General features: G+C 47.8%; 1 protein-coding gene across 3 annotated transcripts in view; it reads right to left on the bottom strand.

The window, feature by feature from the left end:
- Positions 1-25087, bottom strand: part of aspm (assembly factor for spindle microtubules) — a 123632-nt gene that overhangs the window by 77193 nt on the left and 21352 nt on the right. For all 3 annotated transcript variants that reach the window (XR_011948228.1, XM_072511478.1, XM_072511477.1), the window contains exons 5-9: positions 14780-14926; positions 14282-14530; positions 5136-5203; positions 4782-4923; positions 1686-1816 (exon numbers count right to left, since the gene is read on the bottom strand). Coding sequence is in view for 2 of the 3 variants with exons in the window: in XM_072511478.1 (XP_072367579.1) it covers positions 1686-1816; positions 4782-4923; positions 5136-5203; positions 14282-14530; positions 14780-14926 (737 nt within the window). In the remaining variant the exon portion in view is untranslated. The remainder of the gene's footprint in view (positions 1-1685; positions 1817-4781; positions 4924-5135; positions 5204-14281; positions 14531-14779; positions 14927-25087) is intronic.

Genomic DNA, 25087 nt, shown 5'->3' with positions numbered 1-25087 from the left:
CAATCTATAACCATTTAAGACATATTCTGAGTTTCTTTTTTCCATCAAAGTGGTACCTTCACATTTTTTATATTATATTCCATCCACATGCCAATGCCTACTCACTTCATCTGTCTAGATCCCTTTGAAGCCTCTTTGCATGCTCCTCACAACTCATATTCCAATCTAGTTTTGTGACATCAGCAAATTTGGAAATATTACATTTCATCCTCACATGCAAATCATAGATATAGATAGTGAATAGCTATCTATCACACGGTTGGTCGGCTCCCAACTATGGATTAGACAGCTCTAAGGTGCTGCTGAGTGTATCCAGGTCCTCCTCTCTCCAGCTCTTTTATTTTACAGCCACTCATGGTTCAGCCTCTTATCTTCAACCTTCCGTAAACTTATTAACTAAAACTCTGCTGACTGTGTGTTTCCTAACACCCATTCCCATTCACCAATCATTCCTGGGCCTGCTGACCTACATTGGCTCCTGGTTAATTAACACTCAATTTCAAAAATTCACACTGGTTTCCAAATCCCTCCATAGTCCGCACCTCCTCATGACAAGTACCTTCCAGTTGTATGGGCATTGTCGAGACCACATCTCGAGTATGGTGTACAGTTTTGGTCTCCTTATTTAAGGAAAAATGTAAATACGTAGAAGCAGTTCAAAGAAGGTTTACTAGGCTAATACCAGGAAGGGGCAAGTTGGCTTACAAGGAAAGGTTGGATGGGTTAGGCTTGTATCCATTAGCGCTTAGAGTTGATAAAAAAAAACATTTAAGATCCTGAGGGGTCTTGACAAGATGGGGGTGGTGAGGATGCTTCCTCTTGTGGGAGAATCTAGAACTAGGGGGTCACTGTTTAAAAATAAAGGGTCACTCATTTAAGACTGAGATGGGGAGGAATACTTTCTCTCAGGGGGTCCAGAGTCTTAGGAACTCTCTACCTTTACTTGAGGAAGACATAAATACATTTGAACAGTACTTGAGGGATGCAAATGCATTAGAAGCGGTTCAGGGAAGATTCACTAGATTGATTCCAGGGATGAAGGACTTGTCCTATGAAGAGAGATTGAGCAGTTTAGGCGTACACTCACTAGAATTTTGAAGAATGAGGGATCTAATTGAGGTATACAAGATGCTCAATGGGATTTGACAGTGTAAAGGTAGAGCGATGTTTCCCCTTGTCGGGAAATGAAATGAGGGGCAATAGTTTTAGGCTAAGGGATGGCAGCTTTAAAACAGAAATGAGAATGAATTACTTCACTCATAGGGTCTTGTATCTGTAGAATTCTCTATCACAGAGTACAGTGGGCACCGTTGTACATATTGTACGCGAGTAAATAAATGAATGTGTAATACTAAGCACAAATGCTGAACAGGTTAGCCTGAAATTCTTTCTATCTTGGTGCACTGTTGACCAATTTTTTAAAAGAACAACACTTCCCCAAAATAGTGACGTGAGAAATTTCAGTGGCAATGACCTGCACTTCCATGTTAGTATTGCACAGAATGTCAGATAATGGGCGTATCTTTGTCAATTGTATCATTCAAAAGGGTTATTGAACTTCTAAATAAAATTGTTATGCTTTAAGCACTTCTTAAAGACTCACGCAACCAGAGAAAACTATGTAATATAACATCTACGACAAAACTTAACGAGGACATCAAGGGAAATATTTGTGCACATCTTACCTTAAATTCAGCATCTTTGCAGAAAAGGCATGGATCATGATCTATCAACCTAGACTGTTTAGCACAATCAAGAAACCAAACCAGAAGCAGAAATTTCTTCAGTGTGAATTGTGCTAAAACCTCTTTGTGCTCTAGAATATCAAGATGAACAGTTATAACATTATTTAAATATAATCTCCAGCTGAGCCCTAATGGAAGATGGCATTAAATGTACATTCACATATTAGTGATTAATGAACAAAATTATTAATTACAGATGAGTAGTGTGGAAAAAGATTTTCGTCTTGCATTCATCAGGTCAACTTCTCAAGAGTATCAATCGTAAAGGGAACAAACTTATACTGCATGAAAGAGTGCTGAATGGTGATAAATGGGTTCTGGTTGGTAGAGACATTGCCATGGGAAATGCACAAAGGAACACGTAACTGCCATGCTTTAGCTTAATTCAAACCAGGCAGGTCAACTGATTGGTCAAGGCATTGCCATGGGGAATGAACCAGGAAATGGCTGTCCTCCAAGCTTTTGTTTAGTTGAAAAAGACAATGCGTGGACATGCTCCTTCTGTCTACAAAGGGCAGGGCTCTGTGTATGAACATATGTAACTTCTCCCCTGCCTGTGTTCCCTGGTGCATTCTCCATGACAAAGCCTCCACCAGAGTCGAATTGCCAACCGATCAGTATTCTCTTGTGATGCAGTATAAACTGTTGTTCCCTTTACAACTGATATTCTTGCTAATCTGTCCTTATGAGTACAAGATGAAAAGCTTCAACCAAATGCCTCTCCTTTTCTGCAATAATGAAATTATGCATCATTGTTCATAATCTTTCTATTGATCATCAGCCATGGCTCAGTTGGTAGCACTACGCTCCTCCCCCCCGCCACCCAATCAGAAGGTTGAGGGTGAAATCAGCCACTCCTGCTTCACATGTACCAAGCATCACTATTAGTATGAATGTCTTAAACAGTCTCAGAAACAGAGACAAAACATATTCATTACTATCCTCTTAGAGGCTGATGCAATGCCTTGATAGAAAATTTCAAGGCAGTTCTTTGCAAGATCTGTCATCCCGAATAATTTTCTCAAGATGAATAATTCAACTGCATAGATTAAACGGTGTACAGTGGTGTCAAAAGTAAAAATAAGTTTATTTTTTCCTTTCAGTTTGCAAGGAAGAAATACTTTCAGGAGAATAAAATGGATCTTGTTTAATTCAATGAGAATCACTTAATTGGAATCGGTTTATGGAGGCATTTATTGAGGAAACACTAATTTGGCCAGAATCTTGAACACTAGCAAAGGATGCAGACAAATCTTGGCTATTAACGTGTAAAAGGAAGAAAAGTTCATCTCAGGAAATCAGACAGGACTCAAGAATCAGCTTTAAAAGGGGTTATTGCTTCATAATTCCAAATTAAAAGAATAGATTGATAGTGTAAATGGCAGAGATGATAAATTTGAAGGAATTTTACTGCTCAGAAATAGAGGTTGTTTACAACAAAAACCCTCATCCTAGATGTTAACAAGGTGGTCTTTAAATTAATTTTGAAAGAACATAGTTCAACAACTGGGACTATCAAAGAATTTCTTTGGCAAGTGAACAGTACAATGCAATAAGCAATGTTACATTCTACAGATGTGCAAATGACTAAACGTACACATTTCTGGGTAAAGATATAACTTATATGGCAGGATCAGCAATTACAGAAAAAAAGTAAGATACAGATTCCACAAAAGACAAATTAAATGTAGTTTATAACAATTGAGACCGGTGAGGGGGGGGGGACGGGGGGGGGGGGACATAGAAATACCAGTAAAATTGAACTCAATAAACCTGGTCATTTGTGGGCTGGGATCCAGGAAATTAAAGCTGCCAATGGTCACAAATGTACAACTATTCACTAATGTCAATCAGGAAAGGAACAGGCTATTCTTACTTCATCTGGCATTCGACTCGTGACTGTGGTCAAGACATAATGCTTTCTAAAGTGGATGAGTAAGCCGCCTCAATTGTAAAAAATTATGAAAGTAATAGTGGCAGCAGACTCCACACAGGTTTTGAGAGAAAATGGATAAACATTTTGTGGGGAAAAAATAAAATAATGTGGAAAGCTTTATCAGAGAAGATACTGGACGCAATATAACAGCCTTGTTGCGTATGGCTTGATATCACAGCAAGGCCTTGAATCTCGCAAGAGACCTCTCACGAGATTTGCAATGCTCAAGGAGAGGCGCGCAATTCAACTGAACCTTGCGAGACATTGCATATTTAACTTACTCATTAGGCTCATTTAAATATACATGCGCCGTATTTTCTGGGTTCCCAGGAACTAACGGCCTCAGGGAGGCCTCGACTGGGCGCCTTTGGTTCTGGTCCACACAAATGTGAACCAGACTTGATGGCACCTGGAGGTTTTCCCAGGCCAGGGGCAGACATGGTGACATCCTGGCTCTCCCTCTGGCACAAAGGAACCTTGACACTGCCAGTCCAAGTGCCAGGCAAGCCAGAAAAGATGGCGGGGCTCAACCACCCCATAGCAAGGTGTCCTCACATTTGGGGAAAGGGGTTAATGCCCATGGAGGTTATGCCATAGGTTGGGGGGGACTCTCAAGCTCACTTACAGATTGGGGCCCTTTCAAAATGGTGGCACGATCGCGGAGAAGACGGTCTGGCCAGCGACTTCAGCTCTCTTGGTGATGAAAATATTTCGAAGTGCGGCTAAACTGAAGAGAAACTCCCCAAGGTCAAAATGTGGGTGTCTCTGGTGGAATCTCATCCAAAAAAACCAGCGAACCACCCCGCCAGAAATGACACATAGAAATGTTTGATTAACTCACGCCCACTATGCTTTGTAGTTTCATTTTGTGCTGTAAATTCTAATGATTCTGATCCATGTCTAGGCTATCTGAATTAGCATAACTAAAATATGTTAACAGAAAACTAAATAATGCACCTGTTTCATCTAGAATTAATCTGATTCACAATCTATTTGCTGGTGAAGGCACTTCAAGCTAATGAGACAGTTCTGTAGCCTACGTGTCAATCTTACAATTACAGACAGAATCAATCCATGTACTTGAAGCAAAATATTCTTACCGTCGCGATACAAATGTGGCACAGTTGGATGTCTATATGCTGCAGTTATGTCAGAATTCCAAAGTAGACGATTTAATATAAATCTAGCTAAGCCAATCACATCACTGTTGCTTTCCAGCGGAATCAGTTCACCAAAAACACACTAAAATGTGACAAAAAGATTTCAGCTAGTGTACTAAAATGTCTTCTTTCACATCATAAATAAAAACAGAACCATATTCATCAGAGATGTTACATTTGTTTATCTCAAATACAATGCAAGGAAATGAAATGAAAAATTGTATGGTTTGAAACCTGGTCAAAAGATGCAATATACCATTATTATTATATCTAATTATACCAAATAAACCTCACCTCCAGTCCTATTCGCAGCCACAGAGGATTGTAAGACAAAAGCCATTTAAGGATCTTCTGGCGTTCTCCTTCAGTGGAGGAGAAAATATATGTCAACATAACAGCACTGAAAAAATTATAAAAGTCAAGCTGGCAAACTAGTTTCCTAATGGCCAAATACAAAAACCAATTCATTTCAAAATGGAGGGAAGTGCCTTTCATACAGCTAAACCACCAAATGCAATGTTGCTTTCTGTGTAAATTGAATTTTTGACTATGGCTAATTTTGTTCGGATGAAAAAAAAGTCTACTTAAACCGGGAGTTATTCTTTTCAATCATTTTCACCCACATTATGGTGATGCTGGAATGGTTGCCCACGAATAATACAAGTAATTGAACCTATACATTATCAATTTGTGGTGCTATTACACTGTCGCAAGACATTATAAAAAGCATATTTTGAACCCATCAGATAGCACCTTTAGATTTCATTTAATTTAACATCAACCCCGTGAATGCATTCAACTTGATTGCAGTCGGACCCCATTATTAGGAATTTGAGAGCTACATGTGTCACTGTCAGTGAGGTACAATAATTTAAATGAAGGATTGGAGCAAAGAGTTCACTTGGGACTGGTTCTTGAGAATAAGGTGGGTCAAGTGGATCAAGTATCAGTAAGGAAACATTTAGGAGACAAAGATCATTGTATCAGGTTTAGTTTGGTTATGGAAAAATAATGAAAGCTAACTTCAATGGGATGAGAATTATTCCAATTGCCTGGGTCTGATCCAAAAGGTTGGCATGCAAAACAGTATTTGAACAATGGATTGCATTCAAAGATTCAGGCACAGACAAGGTATATTCGTATGTAACGATATGATAAGGAAACAAATCCAGACAAAAAAGATAAGAGATTAAGATGGAGAAAAACATGTATGCTAGTGACAGATGTCAGGTGGACAATACAACCAAGTACCAAGCTGAAGATAGAAGATAGAGAGAGAGAAAGTGAAAAAGCATACAAGAGAACTAAAGAGAGAGCGTGAAGAGAGACCAACAGATAATCTAAAAAGGAATTCTTCTATAGGCACATAAATAGTAAAAGGATAGAAAAAGAGGATTAGAGTGGATTATGCACCAAAAAGGGAATTCATTCTTGGAGGCAAGGGGCATGCTGAGATATTAAATTAGTACTTTGCATCGGTCTTTACCAAGGAATAAGATGCAAGGACAGCACGGTCGCACAGTGGCTAGCACATTTGCTTCACAGCTCCAGGGTCCCAGGTTCGATTCCTGGCTTGGATCACGGTTTATGTGGAGTCTGCACATTCTCCCAGTGTCTGCATGGATTTCCTCCGGGTGCTCCAGTTTCCTCCCACAAGTCCCGAAAGACATGCTGTTAGGCAATTTGGACATTATGAATTCTCCCTCGGTGTACCCGAACAGGTGCCGGAATGTGGCGACTAAGGCTTTTCATAGTAACTTCATTGCAGTGTTAATGTAAGCCTACTTGTGACAATAAAGATTATAAGTCATGGTGACAGAGGAGGTAATTCAGGCATTTGAAGAGCAAAAATGTATACGGTGGTATTGGATCTATACGAGTTAATTAGGCACCATAACGGGATGGAATGCATCCAATGATATTTTGGGAAGAATAAAGAACGTGGAGGCACAGGTCATAATTCTTCAGTTTTCCTTAGACTCGGAGGCGATGCCAAATTTCTGGAGAGTTGCAAATTATGAACCCTTGTTCGAAAAAGGATAATCCCAGCAACTACAGGCCATTGGGTTTAACCTTGTATTATGATCCCAGACCAGACCCCAAAAGTGGCTAGGACACGGAACAGAAACCCCAATATATATTTTACTTTTGTAAGACTGTGAGGAAAAGATGCCCTACTCCAGGAGTGACTTCATTGAATCATAGAATTTACAGGATGTCATTCGGCCCATCGAGTCTGCACCGAATCTTGGAAAGAGCACCCCACTTAAACTCGCACCTCCACCCTACCCCGTAACCCCAACTAACCGTTTTGGATACCAAAGGCAATTTAGCATTGCCAATCCACCCAACCTGCACATCTTTGGACTGTGGGAGGAAACCGGAGCACCCAGAGGAAACCCATGCACACACAGGGAGGATGTGCAGACTCCACTCAGACAATGACCCAAGCCAGGAATCGACCCTGGAGCTGTGAAGCAACAGTACTAACCACTGTGCTACCGTGTCGTCCGACTTCACGAAGAAATAGGGATATGGTATATTAAAACAAACTTTATTACTAACATAATATTAAAACATCTTTAACATCACAGAAGAAAATAGCTTACAGTTACCAATTAAACAATGCTACTCAATCTAGTGAATACATTGCCCTTAACTGCTATCTTTATTCCCACTCCAACAATAAGAGCAACCATCTCAGTTCCCAATCTACTTCAAATACCATTAGCACATAGGGATACCTGGCGTAGAGATGTTCTTTGAGAAACAGATCTTTTGACATTGCTTTAAAGACCTGAATTCTGTCAGAACTGTCAGAATATCCACTCGTGTATATAATGAGATGCAGACAGGCCGTGATTGACACACAGGATGACCAGTAAGCACACAACACTATAAAGCCAGAGGGCACTAGGTTTCCCGCTTTCTCTGGACCCAGCCACTGAGACAGTCAGAGTCCACGAGCTAGCAAGTGCAAACACAATACGGTAGCTAGCAAGTCTGGTCAGGCTACTACAAGGTCTCCAGTCAGTTCAGTATAGTGTCGACCCACAGCTGAATATGTATATTAGTTCTATCGTTGAATAAAACAGTGATGGATCTTCTCCAGTGTTAGACGTCTGTTTCTAGCTTCCCTGCATCGAGTGCAGTCCACATCGAACCTACTTACCTAACACATCATGGTACCAGAGTGATACTGATCTAGACGGACCCACCTCGAGTGAATCAGCATTGACCAGCAAGCAGCCATCCGGTGAAATGGAAAACATCCAGCCTCCTCCGCAGCTCCGGCAACCTCGGCGCCAATTGGAAGATCTTCAAGCAAAAGTTCCTCTTGTACATCGAGGCCTCTGACCTTGAAGCATCGGATGCCAGGAAGATTGCGCTATTTCTCTCCACCGCAGGGGACCACGCCATCCACATCTACAACTCCCTTACGTTCGCTGACGGCGAAGACAAAACAAAATTCACAACAGTCCTGCTGAAGTTTGACAGCCACTGCGACATTGAGGTGCATGAGAGCTTTGAACGGTGCAGAGGCTACAGGGTAAGGATGAATCTTTTCAGTCGTTCGTGACCCATCTCCGCATCCTAGCGCAGTCATGTAACTATGCCTCGACGGCTGATTCCATGATCCGGGATCAGATCGTTTTTGGGGGCCACTCCAACTTCCTTCGGCAGCAGCTCCTGAAAGTGAAACAGTTGACCCTCTCTGTCGCTATCGAGACGTGCGTTGTCCATGAGCATGCTAAGAATCGTTACTCCCACATCAGGGCGGCAGAAACTGCAAAGCTAGCCTCCCACGAGGCAGAACGGGTGCAGGCTATTGCACAAATGCAGGGCCTGAGCATCGAGGAGTGGCCGTTTCGCGTGCTTTTCCCGGGTCCCTGCGCATGCGCGTCACGACCGAGTGGACGACGAGGCGTACGTCGACCGACCGCACTGCACATGCGCAATGGCGCACGGAACACGCTGACGTCGGCGTCATGACGTGTCCGAATTGTGACTCCGCCCATTTAAAGCGGCAATGTCCGGCAAAAGGACGTTGGTGTCTACAGTGTGGCAAGCTTGGCCACTACGCAGCCCTTTGCAGATCTGCTCCAGCCAGCAATCCCAGCTGCGGCGCAGAAGTGTCCGCTCAATACAACAAGGCATGCCAGATTCCGATTACGACAGCCCAACAGACCCCGATGCTGAGTGCCTCAAGTCCCCACACCGGGTGAGCATCATAACTTTACATGCGCTGCCTTCCACCACAATGGCGAAACGCCTCTCGATCCTCAGTGTGGATCCCGACGACGAGTGGTGTGCTGTCCTCACAGTTAACAAGGCTCGCATCCGATTTAAACTGGACACCGGCGCATCAGCGAACCTCATCTCAAAATCCGACCCAGACACCATCCGCGCCAGACGAAGCATTCTTCCACCGGTCTGCCAGCTCCTTGACTACAATGGCAATGCCATAGCTGCCAGTGGCTCCTGTCAACTAGGGATATCCAACAAGGTGATCAAGGCAACACTGAGGTTTGAAATCGTCAGGCCTGACAGAGCGTCCCTGCTCGGTGCTCGAGCCTGCAAGCTCCTGAACCTGGTTCAGCGAGTCCACACCATGTCATCATCACCGGTGATGGCCTCGCCTGATGGAAACTTACAAGCCGACATAGATGATATTATCACGCAGTACCAGTGTATTCGATGGAATGGGCACGCTCCCATACAGATATAAAATACTGCTCAAGCCGAACGCCACCCCGGTAATTCATGCACCACGCTGGGTGCCGGCACCCCTCAAGGATCATCTGAAGAAGCAATTACAGGACCTCCAAGACCAGGGCATCATGTCGAAGGTCACAGAGCCAACAGACTGGGTCAGCTCCATGGTCTGCGTAAAGAAGCCGTCAGGGGAGTTTCGCATTTGCATTGACACCAAGGATCTAAACCGCAACATCATGCGGGAGCATTACCCGTTACCAAAACGTGAAGAGTTGACCAGTGAAATGGCTCATGCCAAAATCTTTACTAAGCTGGAAGCCTCCAAGGGTTTTTGGCAAATACAGCTGGACGTGTCCAGTCGCAAGCTGTGCACGTTCGGTCGCTACTGCTACCTGCAGATATGATGCCTTTTGGGATCATATCTGCCTCCGTAGTATTTCACCGCATCATGGAGCAGATGATGGAGGGCATCGAGGGGGTGCGAGTATACTTTGACGACGTAATTATCTGGTCCACAATGCCCCAGGAACACATCGCTCGCCTCAAGAATGTATTCCAGAGAATTCATGAACATGGTCTCCAGCTCAACAGGGCCAAGTGCTCATCTGGTCAATCGGATATTAAGTTTCTGGGTGACCACATCTCACAGCAGGGCGTGCGGCCAGATGCCGACAAGGTCTCGGCGATCAACGCCATGAAGACCCTGGAGAACAAGAAGGCGGTCCTCCGCTTCCTCGGGATGGTCAACTTCCTCGAGAAATTAATTCCCAATATGGCATCCCACACCACGGCCCTCCGCCATCTCTTCAAGAAGTCGATGGAATTCCAGTGGCTGCCCATGCATGAAGAGGAATGGCGTGAGCTGAAAGCAAAGCTCACCACAGTCCCGGTTCTAGCATTCTTCGACCCAACCAAGGAAACCAAGATATCGACTGATGCAAGCCAGGACGGCATTGGGGTGGTGCTCCTTCAGCGAGATGACTCCTCGTTCTGAGCTCCAGTGGCGTATGCCTGCCGGGCCATGACGTCCACTGAGCAATGGTACGCTCAGATTGACAGGGATAGTCAAGTTTCCCGACTATGTTTATGGCCTGCCAAAATTCACGGTAGAAACAGACCACAGGCCTCTAGTCCATATAATCCAGAAGCATTTAAATGACAGGACACCTCAGTTACAGCGAATTCTTCTTAAGGTACACCGCTACGACTTAGAACTTGTATACACGCCAAGCAAAGAACTGATCGTTGCAGATGCCCTATCCAGGTTCATTACCACACCGTGTGAACAAAGTGACTTCATCTGCCACATAGAAGTGCAAGTGCAGTTGTGTGCCACCAACCTTCCGGCCTCTGACGAACGGGTAGTCCAAATTCGTGAGGAGACGTCCAAGGATCCTCTGCTGCAGCACCTTACCAATGGCTGGCAGAAGGGACAATGTCCCCAGTTCTATAACGTAAAAGACGGCCAGACGGTGGTGGAGGGAGTCCTTCTGAAACTCGACAGGATCGTAATTCCTCAGAGCATGCGGGCTATGGTACTGGGCCAACTCCATGAGGGTCACCTTGGGGTCGAGAAATGCCGACGCAGAGCTCGGGATGCGGTCTATTGGCTGGGCATCTGCCGGGACATTGTCGACACAGTCCTCAACTGCCCTACCTGTCAGAAGTTTCAACCAGCTCAACCCAAGGAAATGCTGCAACAGCACGAGATTGTGACCTCTCCGTGGTCCAAAGTAAGTGTAGACCTCTTCCACGCCAAAGGGCATGACTACGTACTCCTGGCCAACTACTTCTCCAGTTACCCAGAAGTGGTGAAACTGTCCGACCTCACGTCGAACGTCCGCCAGGTATGGGATTGCGCTCACGGTAATGAGCGACAACGGTCCTTGCTTTTACAGCCAAGGATGGTCTAATTTTGCACAGTCCGACAACTTCCGTCACGTAACCTCCAGTCTCCACTGCCCGCAGTCAAGCGGGAAGGCCGAGAAAGGGGTCCATATTGTAAAGCGGTTGCTGTGCAAAGCTGCAGACTCAGGCTCCGACTTCAACATGGCGATGCTGGCATACAGGGCAACCCCACTGTCCACTGCGTTATCTCCAGCACAGATGCTCATGAATCGCACTCTGAGGACCTCAGTTCCAGCCATCCATGTTCCAGACCTTGACCACCTCACGGTCTTACAGAAAATGCAGCAGTCATGGGCCCAACAGAAGGCCACATACGCTCATGCCACAGATCTACCCGAGCTGGCCTTAACTGATCATGTTTGTGTCCAGTTGCCCGAGGCGGCTGATCAGCCACAGCTGTTGTGATCAAACAAGTGGCCCCAAGATCGTTCCTTGTCCGCATGGCTGATGGCTCCCTGCTACGGCTCAACTGACGGGCATTGCGAAGAGTTCCACGCCCGCTACCTGACCGAAGTGCCCCGCCGCCTACGATGCTTCCTCCGGACATACCCTGCCACGGGGCCTCCAATCTACCAGCAATCCTGCTGGCCCATGCGACCACTGCGATGGCAGCAATCCCGCCTATCCACGTGCAGGCGGCTCCTGATCCACCTCTGTGGCAATCGACAAGAATTTGTCGCCCACCACAAAGACCGAATCTGTAGACTGAATATTTGTACATTTTGTGACTTTATCGATTTAACCTCTGTAAATAATGTTTTGTTTCCCATGTATCTGCACTTTCGACACCTTCCTATGTATATACGTTCATTTAGACACCTTTTGCATATAGTCAGGCATATACGCACGCACACCTTAGTATTTATTTATCTAAAAAAAAAAAAAAGGGGGGGGGGGGGAGAAAAGCGATGTCATAATGTCCACTCATGTATATAATGTGATGCAGACAGGCAGTGATTGACACACAGGATGAGCAGTAAGCACACAACACAGTGCAGCCAATCACCAGACAGGACACTACCACGAGAAAGCCAGAGGGCACTAGGTTTCCCGCTCTCTCTGGACCCAGCCACTGAGACAGTCAGAGTCCACGAGTGGGGGGCTGTAGAGCATCGGGTCTCGCTCTACGCAGATGACCTGCTCTTATACATTTCGGACCCGTTGGAGGGGATGGGGAAGTAATGCAAATCTTGGGGGAATTTGGCAATTGTCTCAGGGCATAAATTGAACATGGGGAAGAGCGAGATGTTTGCGATCCAGGCAAGAGGACAGAAGAGACTGAGAGAGCTGCCGCTTAGAATGGTAGGGAAGAGCTTTCGATATCTGGGAATCCAGGTGGCCCAGGAATGGCAGGATTTTGCGAAGGCAATGTCCACGGTACTAAAATCACGGGTGGTGCCGTTTCCGGAGGTAGCGATATTTGGAGTGTCGGAAGATCAGGGGGCGAAAGAGGCCGACGTCTTGGCCTTTGCCTCCCTGGTAGCCCGGAGACGGATCTTGTTAATGTGGAGGGACTCGAAGCCCCCGGGTGTAGAGACCTGGGTTAGTGACATGGCTGGGTTTCTCAGTCTCTAGAAAATAAAGTTGGCCTTAAGAGGGTCAATGTTAGGGTTCACCCGGAGGTGGTAGCCGTTCGTCGACTTTCTCGGGGAAAATTAAAATGTCAGCAGATGCAGTATTCCAGGGTGGGGGGGGGGGGGGGGGGGATTGTTGAGGTGTGTGAAGATTGGGCTGGGGGGGGGGGGGGAATGTTTAATTTATCATGTTGATGTGATTGTTTTATGTTACTGTTATAAAAGTTTTCAAGTACCTCAATAAGGTATTATTTAATAAAAAGAAAGTTGAGATCTCATATGGGGAAAACGACATCCAATGCTATTGCTTCAATGAAAATTGAAGTTGAAAAATGTATTTCATCAACTGGAGAGTGAGCAAAAAGTTAATGTCATCAGCGACGTTTTGACTCAGTGCAGAAGTTGCAAAATAGCAACCATCAACAGAGTGTGCTTTCATTTCATTGAAATTAAATCATAAAGTTCTTCCGCTAGGTGTTATGTTTTAAAATCATAAAACACCTTACATTCCAGTACACCTTAGTTGTACCAATATGGAGCACAGCACATATCTGGACACTAATACCATTCGACATTAATAGAATTAAAGTGACATAAGTGTGCAATTTTTCTGATTTCAGACACACTGTTCAAAGGAAAGGACATAGCATGAAGATAGCATTTTATTGCCAAAAAATAACTGAAATTCTATGTTCATCTTCCATCAGACAACTGAAGTGCCAATAGACAAGGATACAGATTCTATTTGAATGTGCAACAAATAATGGTTATTATTAGACCTATTTCATGGAAAGAAAAAGGAATTCTTAAACACTCCTGGTAACACAATGAACCATCCCTGCTTATTAAGTCTGCGGTGGCCAATGGCATACCCATTTGTTTCTCAGAATAAGAATTAGGATGAATTTTACCCAAAAACGTAGTTTCGAAACCCAGCCAACATTGTGATTTTTAATTTTCAAGAACTCAGTCATGTTTTCCTTCCTTCCCTGACCTATTGTTTACCGTTACTGCAGACAAGGTGTGATGCTTTAGCCTTCACGTGAATCAGTTGAATAGGCCTGTCTCCCATGTGCAATGATCATAATTCCACAGCAATCCTGATCAAGCACTTTTCTTTATGAAACAGTTAATAAACGGCACCGCAGCTCAGACTCAATAATACTATTTGACTGCAAATAGATCGTGCAGGAGTTCAAAAAGCACACCAAACATACAAGAACTATATGCTTGAAAGTTTACCAATGTCTTTCCAGAGATATCGGTCTTTCCGCACAACCAGATGTTTAGCCTCAATGGCGACTTCCAACTTCTGTATAACTGTGACCATCCCTTCAGATGTAAATAGTCTGCAGGCTGCGCGGCGAAGGCGATTAAGTCTACATTTCGCAGTATATGCTCTCAGTGACATTTCTTCATTGGTTGGTGCTGCAGGAACACTAACTTTATGGTGCTGCGTCTCAGAACCCATAAACAGCGTAGCAGTATTCACTGAAAAACAAATTCAAATAATTTGTTGTCATAACTGCAGGAATAAAAGTTTGGAGAAATGTTATCCTATACCAAGTGTCTGGAAAGGATTTCTATAACTGATTATGTAACAGCTTAAAATTGAGAGCCCAAACTATTCAGACAGCTCCAGAACATTTTGGGTCTGAGAATTAAATTGTTTATGATATACTTTGTTAAGGAGAGAATAGCAAATACTTAAAGAAACACCTGGTAAACATTTCAGCTCACCTCTGGAGGACTCAGTGTCCACTGTAAATTCATCAGGAGTCAGAATAAAATTTAACCACCATGTAAAGCCCCTTTCCTGCTTCTCTTTCCAGTGTTCATCATAAAACATATTTTTTGCAGCAAATGGCATTGGATGTCGAGGAATAACTGCAAAAACAAATATATGGGTAAAATACGCATTAATAAAAATAACTCCATTCCAACAAATACAGCAGCCTTTGCTGTACAACACATCTTTAAAACTATCTAGTCCAATAGATCAGCTATCTATCACACATCTAATTGGGATCCCAAATGTGGATAAATGCATTATGATTCATAAATTTAAAAACAGAGTATTCATCACCAAAGTGATCTCAACGTTGTTTGTGCAGCATTTCCTCGTAAAAAAATATCTTATTCAGGCATTTTCATCAAAAATAAACCGAAGCAGAATTATACGTTATAAATAACCACACCCAGTCTCCCCTCCCACCACTGCTCCCCACTGTCGCCCCCGTCTCCCATTCTGCCTTCCCCATTTTAACCCTTTCACCCCTCCCCCTTTGCCGACTCCTCGATCCTCCTTAGAGAAGTCAAGAAATGGTTTCCACCTCCGAGCAAATCCATCAACCAACCCCCTCAAAGCGAACTTTACCTTCTCCAGCCTCAGGAATTCTGCTAGGACGCTCACCCACACCCCTGCTTTCAGCAGCTCCAAGTCCCTCCATCCAATTAAGATCCATCTCCGGGCTATCAGGGAGGCAAAGGCCAAGACATCGGCCTCTCTCGCCCCCTGGATTCCCGGGGTCTTCCGCCATCCAAGTCAAATTCAACTTGTGCAGTTGTGCCCAACCCCTAGTCATCTGAATGCCCAGGTATCTGAAACTCGCCCCCACTATCTTAAACGGCAGCTCTCCTAACCTCCTCCCTGCCCTCTGGTCTCAATCAGCAACACCTCACTTTTTCCCATGTTCAACTTGCACCCGGAGAACCAGCCAAAGCCCTCCAAGATCCCTACAATGCCCCCAATGCGTCCAAAATGAATAACAGATCACCCGCGTACAAGAAACCCTCATCCTACGCACATGCCCTTTCCAATCCAACCCCTCGATGTTCTTCCTAAGTGCCAGTGGCTCTAATGTCAAGACAAAGAGCAACGACGAGAGCAGGCACCCCGGCCTCGTCCTCCGATGCAGCCCAAATTAGCCCAAACACACCCAGTTCGTCCACTCACTTGCAACTGGTGCCTTGTACATCACATTGAGCAGTCTCCTCAAATTCCCAGACAGCTGTCTGCCTTTCGCAAACCCAGTTTGGTCCTTGTCCATCACCCCTGGGGCGCAGCCTCAATTTGAGAAGCCAACACTTTCGCCAACAACTTGGCATCTACATTCATGAGCAATATCGGCTGCACGACGCATGCTGGTCGGATCCTGTCCTTTTTCAGTATCAAAGATATGGCTACCTGCAATAGTGTAGGGCGGAGTTGCCCCCTTTCCCTAGCCTCGTTGTATGCCCTCACCAACAGTGGTCCCAGGTCCCCCCAAACATTTTATAAAACTAAACTGGGAACCAGTCAGGGCCCAGGGCCTTTGCCTGCCTGCATTGCCCTCATACACTCCATCACCTCCCCCAACCCCTGCACCAACTCCCCGTCCACTTTGGGAAACTCCAGGCACCCATTCACCCCCACCGCCCCAACACCACCTTTCTCATCTTGTGCTTCACTCTGCCAATCTTCCTCGTCACCTCTTGCTTCCTCAGCTGGTGGGCAAGCATCCTGCTCGCCTTCTCACCGTTCTCATATACTGCTCCTCTGGCCCGCCGTAGCTACCCCACCACCTTCCCCGGTGACATTAATCCAAACTCCATTTGACGCCGGTCTCTCCAACAACCCGGCCTCTGGCGCCTCCGAATACCCCCTCGTCTACCGTCAGGATCTCCTCCACCAGCCTTGCCAGCTCTGCCTGTTCCTCCTTCGCCCTACACACCCGGGTTGAAATAGATACCCCCCCCCCCCCCCCAAACCACTGCCTTCAGTGGCGGTCGTGACCTCCTCCGTGTCACGGAGCTCCACATACCACCAAATGGCGGCCCTCACCCACTAAGCCACCTCCTCATCCGCCAACAACCCCACATCCAACCTCCACTGCAGGCGCAAAATCCACCCAATGCAGCATGCGGTCAGAGACCACGACCCTCCGCCCACCACGACCCTCCGCACCCCCCCCCCCCCCCCCTCAGGTCCACGAACACATGTAGCTGCTGGACCGGCCAATTCAGCCCCCTCACATTCCACGTGGCCAGCTTGGGTGGGGTGGGCCTGCTCTGCAGACCAACCATATCCACTTTTGGGCCAGCCCCCAGTCTGTCTCACGTGACCCTCCAGGCCCCCTTTCGGTGTCCAATCACCACGTCCTTTTCCAGCTGCATCAACCAAGCCCTGGTCAGCACACGCGCGCGCCCCCCCCCCCCCCCCAATCTCACTTCTCTCTCCTGACAGGGCAGCACGGTAGCATTGTGGATAGCACAATTGCTTCACAGCTCCAGGGTCCCAGGTTCAATTCCGGCTTGGGTCACTGTCTGTGCGGAGTCTGCACATCCTCCCCGTGTGTGCGTGGGTTTCCTCCGGGTGCTCCGGTTTCCTCCCACAGTCCAAAGATGTGCAGGGTAGGTGGATTGGCCATGCTAAATTGCCCTTCGTGTCCAAAATTGCCCTTAGTGTTGGGTGGGGTTACTGGGTTATGGGGATCAGGTGGAGATGTTGACCTTGGGTGGGGTGCTCTTTCCAAGAGCCGGTGAAGACTCGATGGGCCGAATGGCCTCCTTCTGCACTGTAAATTCTATGATAAATTCTGACAACCCCCTATTACACTCTCATTAAATAGCCCGCCCAGCTAGCACGATGGCCTCCGCCCAAGGTCTCCAAACCCCCTACCGCGCCAATTCCCCTAACCCCACCCCCCACAGAACAGAAAAGGTGCACTCACCCTTGATGTTCCCCCGCAGAGGGCTTGCCTTCCAAATACCACGCCCACGGAGGGCCTGATCCAAACATCCCGCCACCAAAACAAAACAAACATTTTAAGGAGAAAGGTTTCCAGAGAACAAAGAAACATTTGCATCAACACCTCCAAGTTCCCATGTCCACCTTCACCTGACAGTCCATTGTCCCTCAAACTCCATCGTCTCCTCTGGCATGCCAAAATAATATTCCCGCTTCTGACAAGCCAGGTACAGCACCCCAAACTTCACCCCTTCTTAAAGAGGGGTGCCTTGACCCAATTAAACCCAGCTCTCCTCTTCGTCAGTTCTGCACCCAGGTCTTGGTACACACGCATTAGGTGCACTTCCTCGTCTGCCTCACCTACCCGGCACATTTTTGGGTTGTGGGGCGGAACCCATGCAAAGATGGGGCGAATGTGCAAACCCCACGTGGGCAGTGATCCAGAGCCGGGATCGAACCTGGTGCCGTGAGGCAGCAGTGTTAACCACCTCACCACCATGTTGCCATTGGCTTTAAACTTAAGTGGGTGAAAACTCTGGATCCTTTCACTGAGCTGTTAAGTCCTCTGACATTTCAGTTAATAATTCTGGTGGTGGACTTTGTGCCCTCACTCCTGCAGGATTAACCATACTTACCTGGTGGACGCGCCCCTTTACTCCGGGGTTTCCCTTTGTTAGGGGGCCATCCAAAATGGCCACGCTCACCGTTCTCACCATGAGGTCGGGCCCCTGAGCTCCGGGGTTTCTCTTTGTCCAGGGGGCACCCAACATGGCCGCCAATTCTGTATGGATGTGGATGTGCCCCTGCACTCCGGGGATTCCCTTTCTTTAGAGACTCTTCAAAGTGGCTGCTTGCAGCACCATCTTGCCTCCTCAGCCTCCACTTTACCTGCCGAAGTTAATCCGAAAACCAACTCATTTTTCCCCGTCCTGTTCCTTTTGTGTTCCTGATACTCGAGTCGTTGGTCTCCCTTTCTCCTGGGTGGCCGGGGCTACTTCGCCTCATGAGGCCGCCGGCTCGTCCGTCTGTTGCTGATGACCCTTTCCGCCACTACTGCGGTTCCTTCGTCTCCTCGTGCTTCTGTTTGCTGGCATTTTTGTGTGGTTGCTTTCTTCTCGCCGTTGAGGTTAGTTTGTCTTCGAATGTTCAGGCAAAATTCACCTAAAAGTGCCTATTTGGTTCTGGTCTGGAGGAGAGCCACCTGATGTGCATCTGCTCAGCACATCCCCGTCACCGGAAGTCCCTGTTCAGTTCTTCATTCAATCAAGGGCAGGTCAAAATATTTTTGTTCCCTGCTTTAAGTTGCTGGCATTTATTTAAAACGCTTAATTGCTAACATATTATAGGGGAATTTGAACACAATCCAAAGTTTGCACCATGACATTTGTGAACCATCAAAATAACTGCATTAACGTGACGGTGATGATTACTTTATTAATTATGTAAACTGACTTTTCAGATGCAGTAATTCTAATAGAAAATGCCGTGTGTACACTCGCTGGTTATGGGTAAGTGAATTTTATATTTATATATTTACTTCAGCATTTAGCACCATTCATCAACCAAAATAGTAGAGCTCTTGGGCTGATCTAACAAAATTGCACTCTGCGTTTTATTTATCCATGTTAGCAGTGAATGCACACAAAGTTTAAAATAAAAGTTTTTTTTTAAAAATATATTTTTATTCAAAATTTTACAGAAATTTTACAAAAATTAAACAAAAGGCAACAAAAAAAAGAATTAATAACTGAACAAAACAAGGTGGGATAACTAACATTTACAAGAAAAATCTATCCACAACCCATAGACCCCCCACCTCCCCCTCCCTCAGTTTGCTGCTGACCTCCTCACTCAACGTTCCGCGAGAAAGTCAAGGAACGGTTGCCACCGCCTGGAGGACCCTATCAAGGCAAACTTTATCCTCTCCAAACCTAGAAACCCAGCCATGTCACTGACCCAAGTCTCCACACTTGGGGGGGTTTCGAATCCCTCCACATTAACAAGATCTGTCACCGGGCTACCAAGGAGGCAAAGGCCAGGACTCCGCCTCTTTCGGCTCCTGCACTCACGGATCTTCTGACACCCCAAATATCGCTATCCCCAGACTCGGCTTAACCCGAGTGTCCAAGACCTTGGACATAGCCTTTGCAAAGCCTCGCCAGAATTCTTTAAGTGCCGAGCATGCCCAAAACATATGGACATGGTTTGCTGGGCTCCCTGAGCACCTCACACACCTGTCTTCCACCGCAAAGAACTTGCTCATTCTTGCCACTGTCATGTGCGCCCAGTGTACCACCTTAAACTGAATCATGCTAATGATGAGGAGGAATTGACCCTGCGTCCGCCCCCAGGTCCTCATCCAGCTCCTCCCCCCACTTGCCTTTCAGCTCCTCCGCCGAGGCCTCCACCGCCTCCTGCAGCTCCTGGTATATGTCTGATACCTTTCCGTCTCCTACCCACATGCCGAGACCACCCTGTCCTGTACCCTGCAGACTCTAGGAGCGGAAATTCCACCACCTGCTTCTTCAAGAAAGCGCGGACTTGCAAGTACTTAAAGGTATTCCCCGGGGGCAAGCTGAATTTCTCCTCCAGCGCCCTCAGGCTAGCAAAAGTCCCATATCCTTTTGATACCCACTCTGTGCCAGCTTAGAAACCCTCCGTCTATTCTACCTGGGACGAACCTGTGGTTGTTTCGTATCGGGGTCCAGACTGAGGCCCCTATCTCCCCCTGTGCCTTCTCCACTGACCCCAGATCCTCAGCGCCGCAATCACCACCGGGCTCGTGATGAACCGTGCCGGCGGGAGCGGCAGCAGTGCCGTTATCAGTGCCCCCAAGCTAGTGTCCCTGCAAGACGCCACCTCCATCCGTTTCCACGACACCCCCCCCCCCCCCCCCCCGCCTCCTACCCATTTCTGAATCATGGATATGTTCGCTGCCCAATAACTGCAGAAGTTCGGCAGCACCAGTCCCCCTCCCCCCCGACTGCGCTCTAAGAACAGTCTTTTAACTCGCGGGCTCTTGTTTGCCCACACAAATCCCATGATAATCCTGTTCACCCGCTTGAAGGACGACTTGGGGATGAGGATGGGAAGGCACTGGAAGACGAACAAGAACCTGGGGAGGACTGTCATCTTCACAGACTGCACCCTGCCCGCCAGGGAAAGCGGTAGCATGTCCCACCTCTTAAAGTCCTCCCCCATCTGATCCACAAGCCGCGTTAGGTTGAGCTCATGCAGGGCATCCCGACTCTTAGCCACCCGTATGCCCAAGTAGCGAAAGCTCCTCTCCACCATCTTGAGCGGGAGCTCTCCCAGTCTCTTTTCCTGGCCCCTCGCATGGATCACAAAAAGCTCGTTTTTCCTGACATTCAACTTATACCCCGAGAAATCCCCGAAATCTTTTAGGATCTGCATGACCTCTCCCATCCCCTCCACCGGATCAGAGATATACAGGAGCAGGTCATCCACGTACAGTGAAACACGATGCTCCTCCCACCCCCCGAACCAGCCCCCTCCAGTTTCTAGACCCCCTTAATGCCAGGGCAAACAGCAGGGGGGACAGGGGGCACCCCTGCCTCGTTCCTCGATGCAGCCTAAAGTACCCCAACCGCAGCCAGTTCGTGGACACACTCGCTACAGGGGCCTGATACAGTAATTTGACCCACCCTATGAATTCCTCACCAAATCCAAATCTGCCCAACACTTCCCACAGATACTCCCACTCCACCCGATCGAAGGCTTTTTCCGCATCCATTGCAGTCACCACTTCTGCATCCCTTCCTTCCGAGGGCATCATGATCACGTTCAAGAGCCTCCACACATTAGTGTTCAGCTGCCTGCCCTTGACAAACCCAGTCTGGTCCTCACTGATCACCCCAGGGACACTGTCCTCAATTCTAGTGGCCAGGATCTTGGCCAACAGCTTGACGTCTACATTAAGGAGCGATATCGGCCTGTAGGAGCCAAATTGCAGCTGGTCCTCATCTCGCTTAAGGATGAGCGAGATCAAGGCCCACAACATCGTCGGGGGAAGGGTTCCCCTTTCCTTAGCCTTGTTGAAGGTTCTCAGCAATAACGGGCTCAACAGCTCTGAGAATTTCCTATAGACTGCTACAGGATATTCGTCCGGTCCCGGGGCCTTGCCCGACTGCATACCCTCCAAACCTTTAACCAATTCCTCCAACTCAATTGGGGCCCCTAATCCCTCTACTAGCTCCTCCTCCACCTTTGGAAACCTCAGTTGGTCTAAGAATTGCTTCATCCCTTCCCTCCCCTCCGGGGGTTCTGACTCATACAATTTACTATAAAAATCCTTGAAGACCTCATTGATCCTTTCCGAGCTCAGGACCATGTTACCCCCCCCCCCCCTGTCCCTAATGCCCCCAATTTCCCTGGCCGCCTCTCTCTTCCATAGTTGGTGCGCCAGCATCCTACTTGCCTTCTCCCCATACTCGTACACCGCTCCTTGTACCTTCCTCATCTGAGCCTCTGCTTTCCCTGTGGTAAGCAAGTCAAACTCCGCCTGCAGGCTCCGGCGCTCCTTTAGCAGCCCCTCGTCCGGGGATTCCGCATACCTCCTGTCCACCCGGAGTATCTCCCCCACCAACCTCTCCCTCTCCATCCTATCCCTCCTCTCTGTGGGCCCTGATAGAAATTAGCTCCCCCCTGATAACTGCCTTCAGCGCCTCCTAGACCATACTCATTGAAACCTCCCCTGCATTATTGATCGCCACATAGCTTTGCATACTCCTCCTAATCCGCCCACAGGCCTCCTCATCCGCCAATAGTCCTACGTCCAGTCTCCATAGAGGGCGTTGGCCTCTCTCCGGGTCCAGCCTCAACTCCACCCAGTGCGGAGCAAGGTCCGAGACCGCAATGGCTGAGTACTCTACCCCCTCCATTCTCGGGATTAGCGCCCTGCTCACCATGAAAAAAATCAATCCGCGAGTACACTTGGTGGACATGGGAGAAGAACGAAAACTCCTTCGCCCTTGGCCGAGCGAATCTCCACAGGTCCACTCCCCCCATCTGGTCCAGGAACCCCCGCTGCCGGCCTCTTAACCGATCTAGACCGAGACCAGTCCAGTGCCGGATCCTGGACCGCGTTAAAGTTGTCCCCCCCCCCCCCCACCATACCCCCCTTTTTCCCAAACTGCATGACTCCAGATTCGGAATTTTACTCAACATTCGCTTCATAAAATCCGCATTGTCCCAATTCGGGGCATACACGTTCACTAGCACCACCCGGGCCCCCTGTAGCTTGCCACTCACCATAATATATCTACCCCCTTTATCCGCCACAATACCCCCCACCTCAAATGCCACCCGTTTGCCCAAGATTGCGACCCCCCTGGTCTTCGCATCCAGCCCCGAGTGAAAGACCTGCCCCACCCATCCCTTCCTCAGCCTAGTTTGATCAGCGAGCTTCAGATGCGTTTCTTGTAACATGGCTACTTCTGCCTTTTGCCCCTTTAAGTGCGAGACCACACGGGCTCTCTTGACCGGCCCATTCAGGCCCCTCACGTTCCACATAATCAGCCAGGTTGCAGGGTTAATTAACGCCCCCCCCCCCCCCGCCGACTAACCATCCCATTTTTTAGGCCAGCCCCCCAGCCGGAGGCTCCCCGTCCCGACTCCCCTTTTACTCAGAAAGTTGCTTCCCCTACAGCCAGCAAAACAGCATCCCAGGCCCCACCCCCCCCCCCGATCCCCCTCTCCTAAGTCAAGCATCCGCTTAACCCCCCCTTCCTCCCCCCCCCAATTGCACTCCCGTAAGTCAGCTGACTCATGCTGACCACGGCTGCTCCCGCCTCTACCTCCAATCCCACTGTTGGCTCCCTCTACAGGTCTACACTTAAAATAAAATAAGAGTTAATGGGACTTCCGGTGGCAGCAATGGAGTGAGTGGTTGCACATTTGGTGCCTCCCGCTCAAGGTGGTATTTTCCGGTCCTGCCCCCATCTGAAGGGCGAGGTTTTGGATGGAAAGAACATAGGTGTCCCTGGAGAAGGTGCAACTCCTCTGGTGTGGCTGGTGGATGGATGCACGAACTAGGAGTGGGGCAAGAAGAAAAGAGCTGCTGGAACAGGAGAGTCTTCATGCTGCGCCACAGGATAAGTTAGCAGAGTGAAATGGGGCTGTTCTGCCCACCCAAGGAGCAGTTAATGGAGTTTCTGAACACTAATTTCAGCCAGTAGAGGAAGGAGGAACTGGAAGACCTGGCCAAAGTGGTGGAGCCGGTTGAAGCAGGGATCGAGAGAGTGGAGCAGGGGCTGGAGTCCCATAGCTGGGCGATCCGGAAAGTGGAAGAGGTGGTAGGAAGCATGAGGAGCAGTTGGGCTCGTTGGTAGCCGAGGTGGGGTGATGCAGGAGACCCAGAGAAGGCTGAAGGTGGAGGATCTGGAGAACCGCTCCAGAAGGCAAAACGTGAGATTGCCCAAAGGCATCAAAGGTGTGGAGGCCGCAAGTATGTATGCCAAAATATTGGAGCAGTTGATGGAGGGTGGGGCCTTTGACTGGCTCCTGGAGGTCTACCGAGCGCACAGGGCGCTGATTAGGAGGCCGCAAGCGGGCGAGCCACCAAGTGTGATGGTGCGGTTGCAATGCTTTCTGGACAAAGAGGAGATTCTTCAGTGGGTGAGGAAGTGCACCTAATGCGTGTGTACCAAGACCTGGGTGCAGAACTGCAGAAGAGAGCTGGGTTTAATTGGGTCAAGGCATCCCTCTTTAAGAAGGGGTGAAGTTTGGGGTGCTGTACCTGGCTTGTCAGAAGCGGGAATATTATTTTGGCATGCCAGAGGAGACGATGGAGTTTGAGGGACAATGGACTGTCAGGTGAAGGTGGACATGGGAACTTGGAGGTGTTGATGCAAATGTTTCTTTGTTCTCTGGAAACCTTTCCCCTTGAAATGTTTGTTTTGTTTTGATGGCGGGATGTTTGGATCAGGCCCTCTGCGGGGGAACATCAAGGGTGAGTGCATCTTTTCTGTTCTGTGGGGGATCGTGGATGGGGGGGGGGGTTTGGGGAATTGCCCCCTAATTGGAAAAAATGAATTGGGTACTCTAAATTTATAAAAAGGAAAAAAAAGTTTGAACGCAGACAGTCTTCCTGCAGGAGACTGGAAGGAGAAGGACGACTGAGGGCAAGAAGTAGTTCTGGTAAATATGTACGCTAGCAACTGGAACGGCACAGGCTTTACAAAAAAGACCATGGTGGAAATCCCGGATATTGACACGGAATAATGAATCGGCGTGACTTCAACGGCATACAGGACCCACTGGTGGACCGATCGAACCCCAGATCAGGCATGGCTAGGGAA

This window comes from Scyliorhinus torazame, chromosome 7 (assembly GCF_047496885.1).
Source record: "Scyliorhinus torazame isolate Kashiwa2021f chromosome 7, sScyTor2.1, whole genome shotgun sequence".
NCBI lineage: Eukaryota > Metazoa > Chordata > Chondrichthyes > Carcharhiniformes > Scyliorhinidae > Scyliorhinus > Scyliorhinus torazame.
This window is presented reverse-complemented; position numbering and strand designations above follow the sequence as displayed.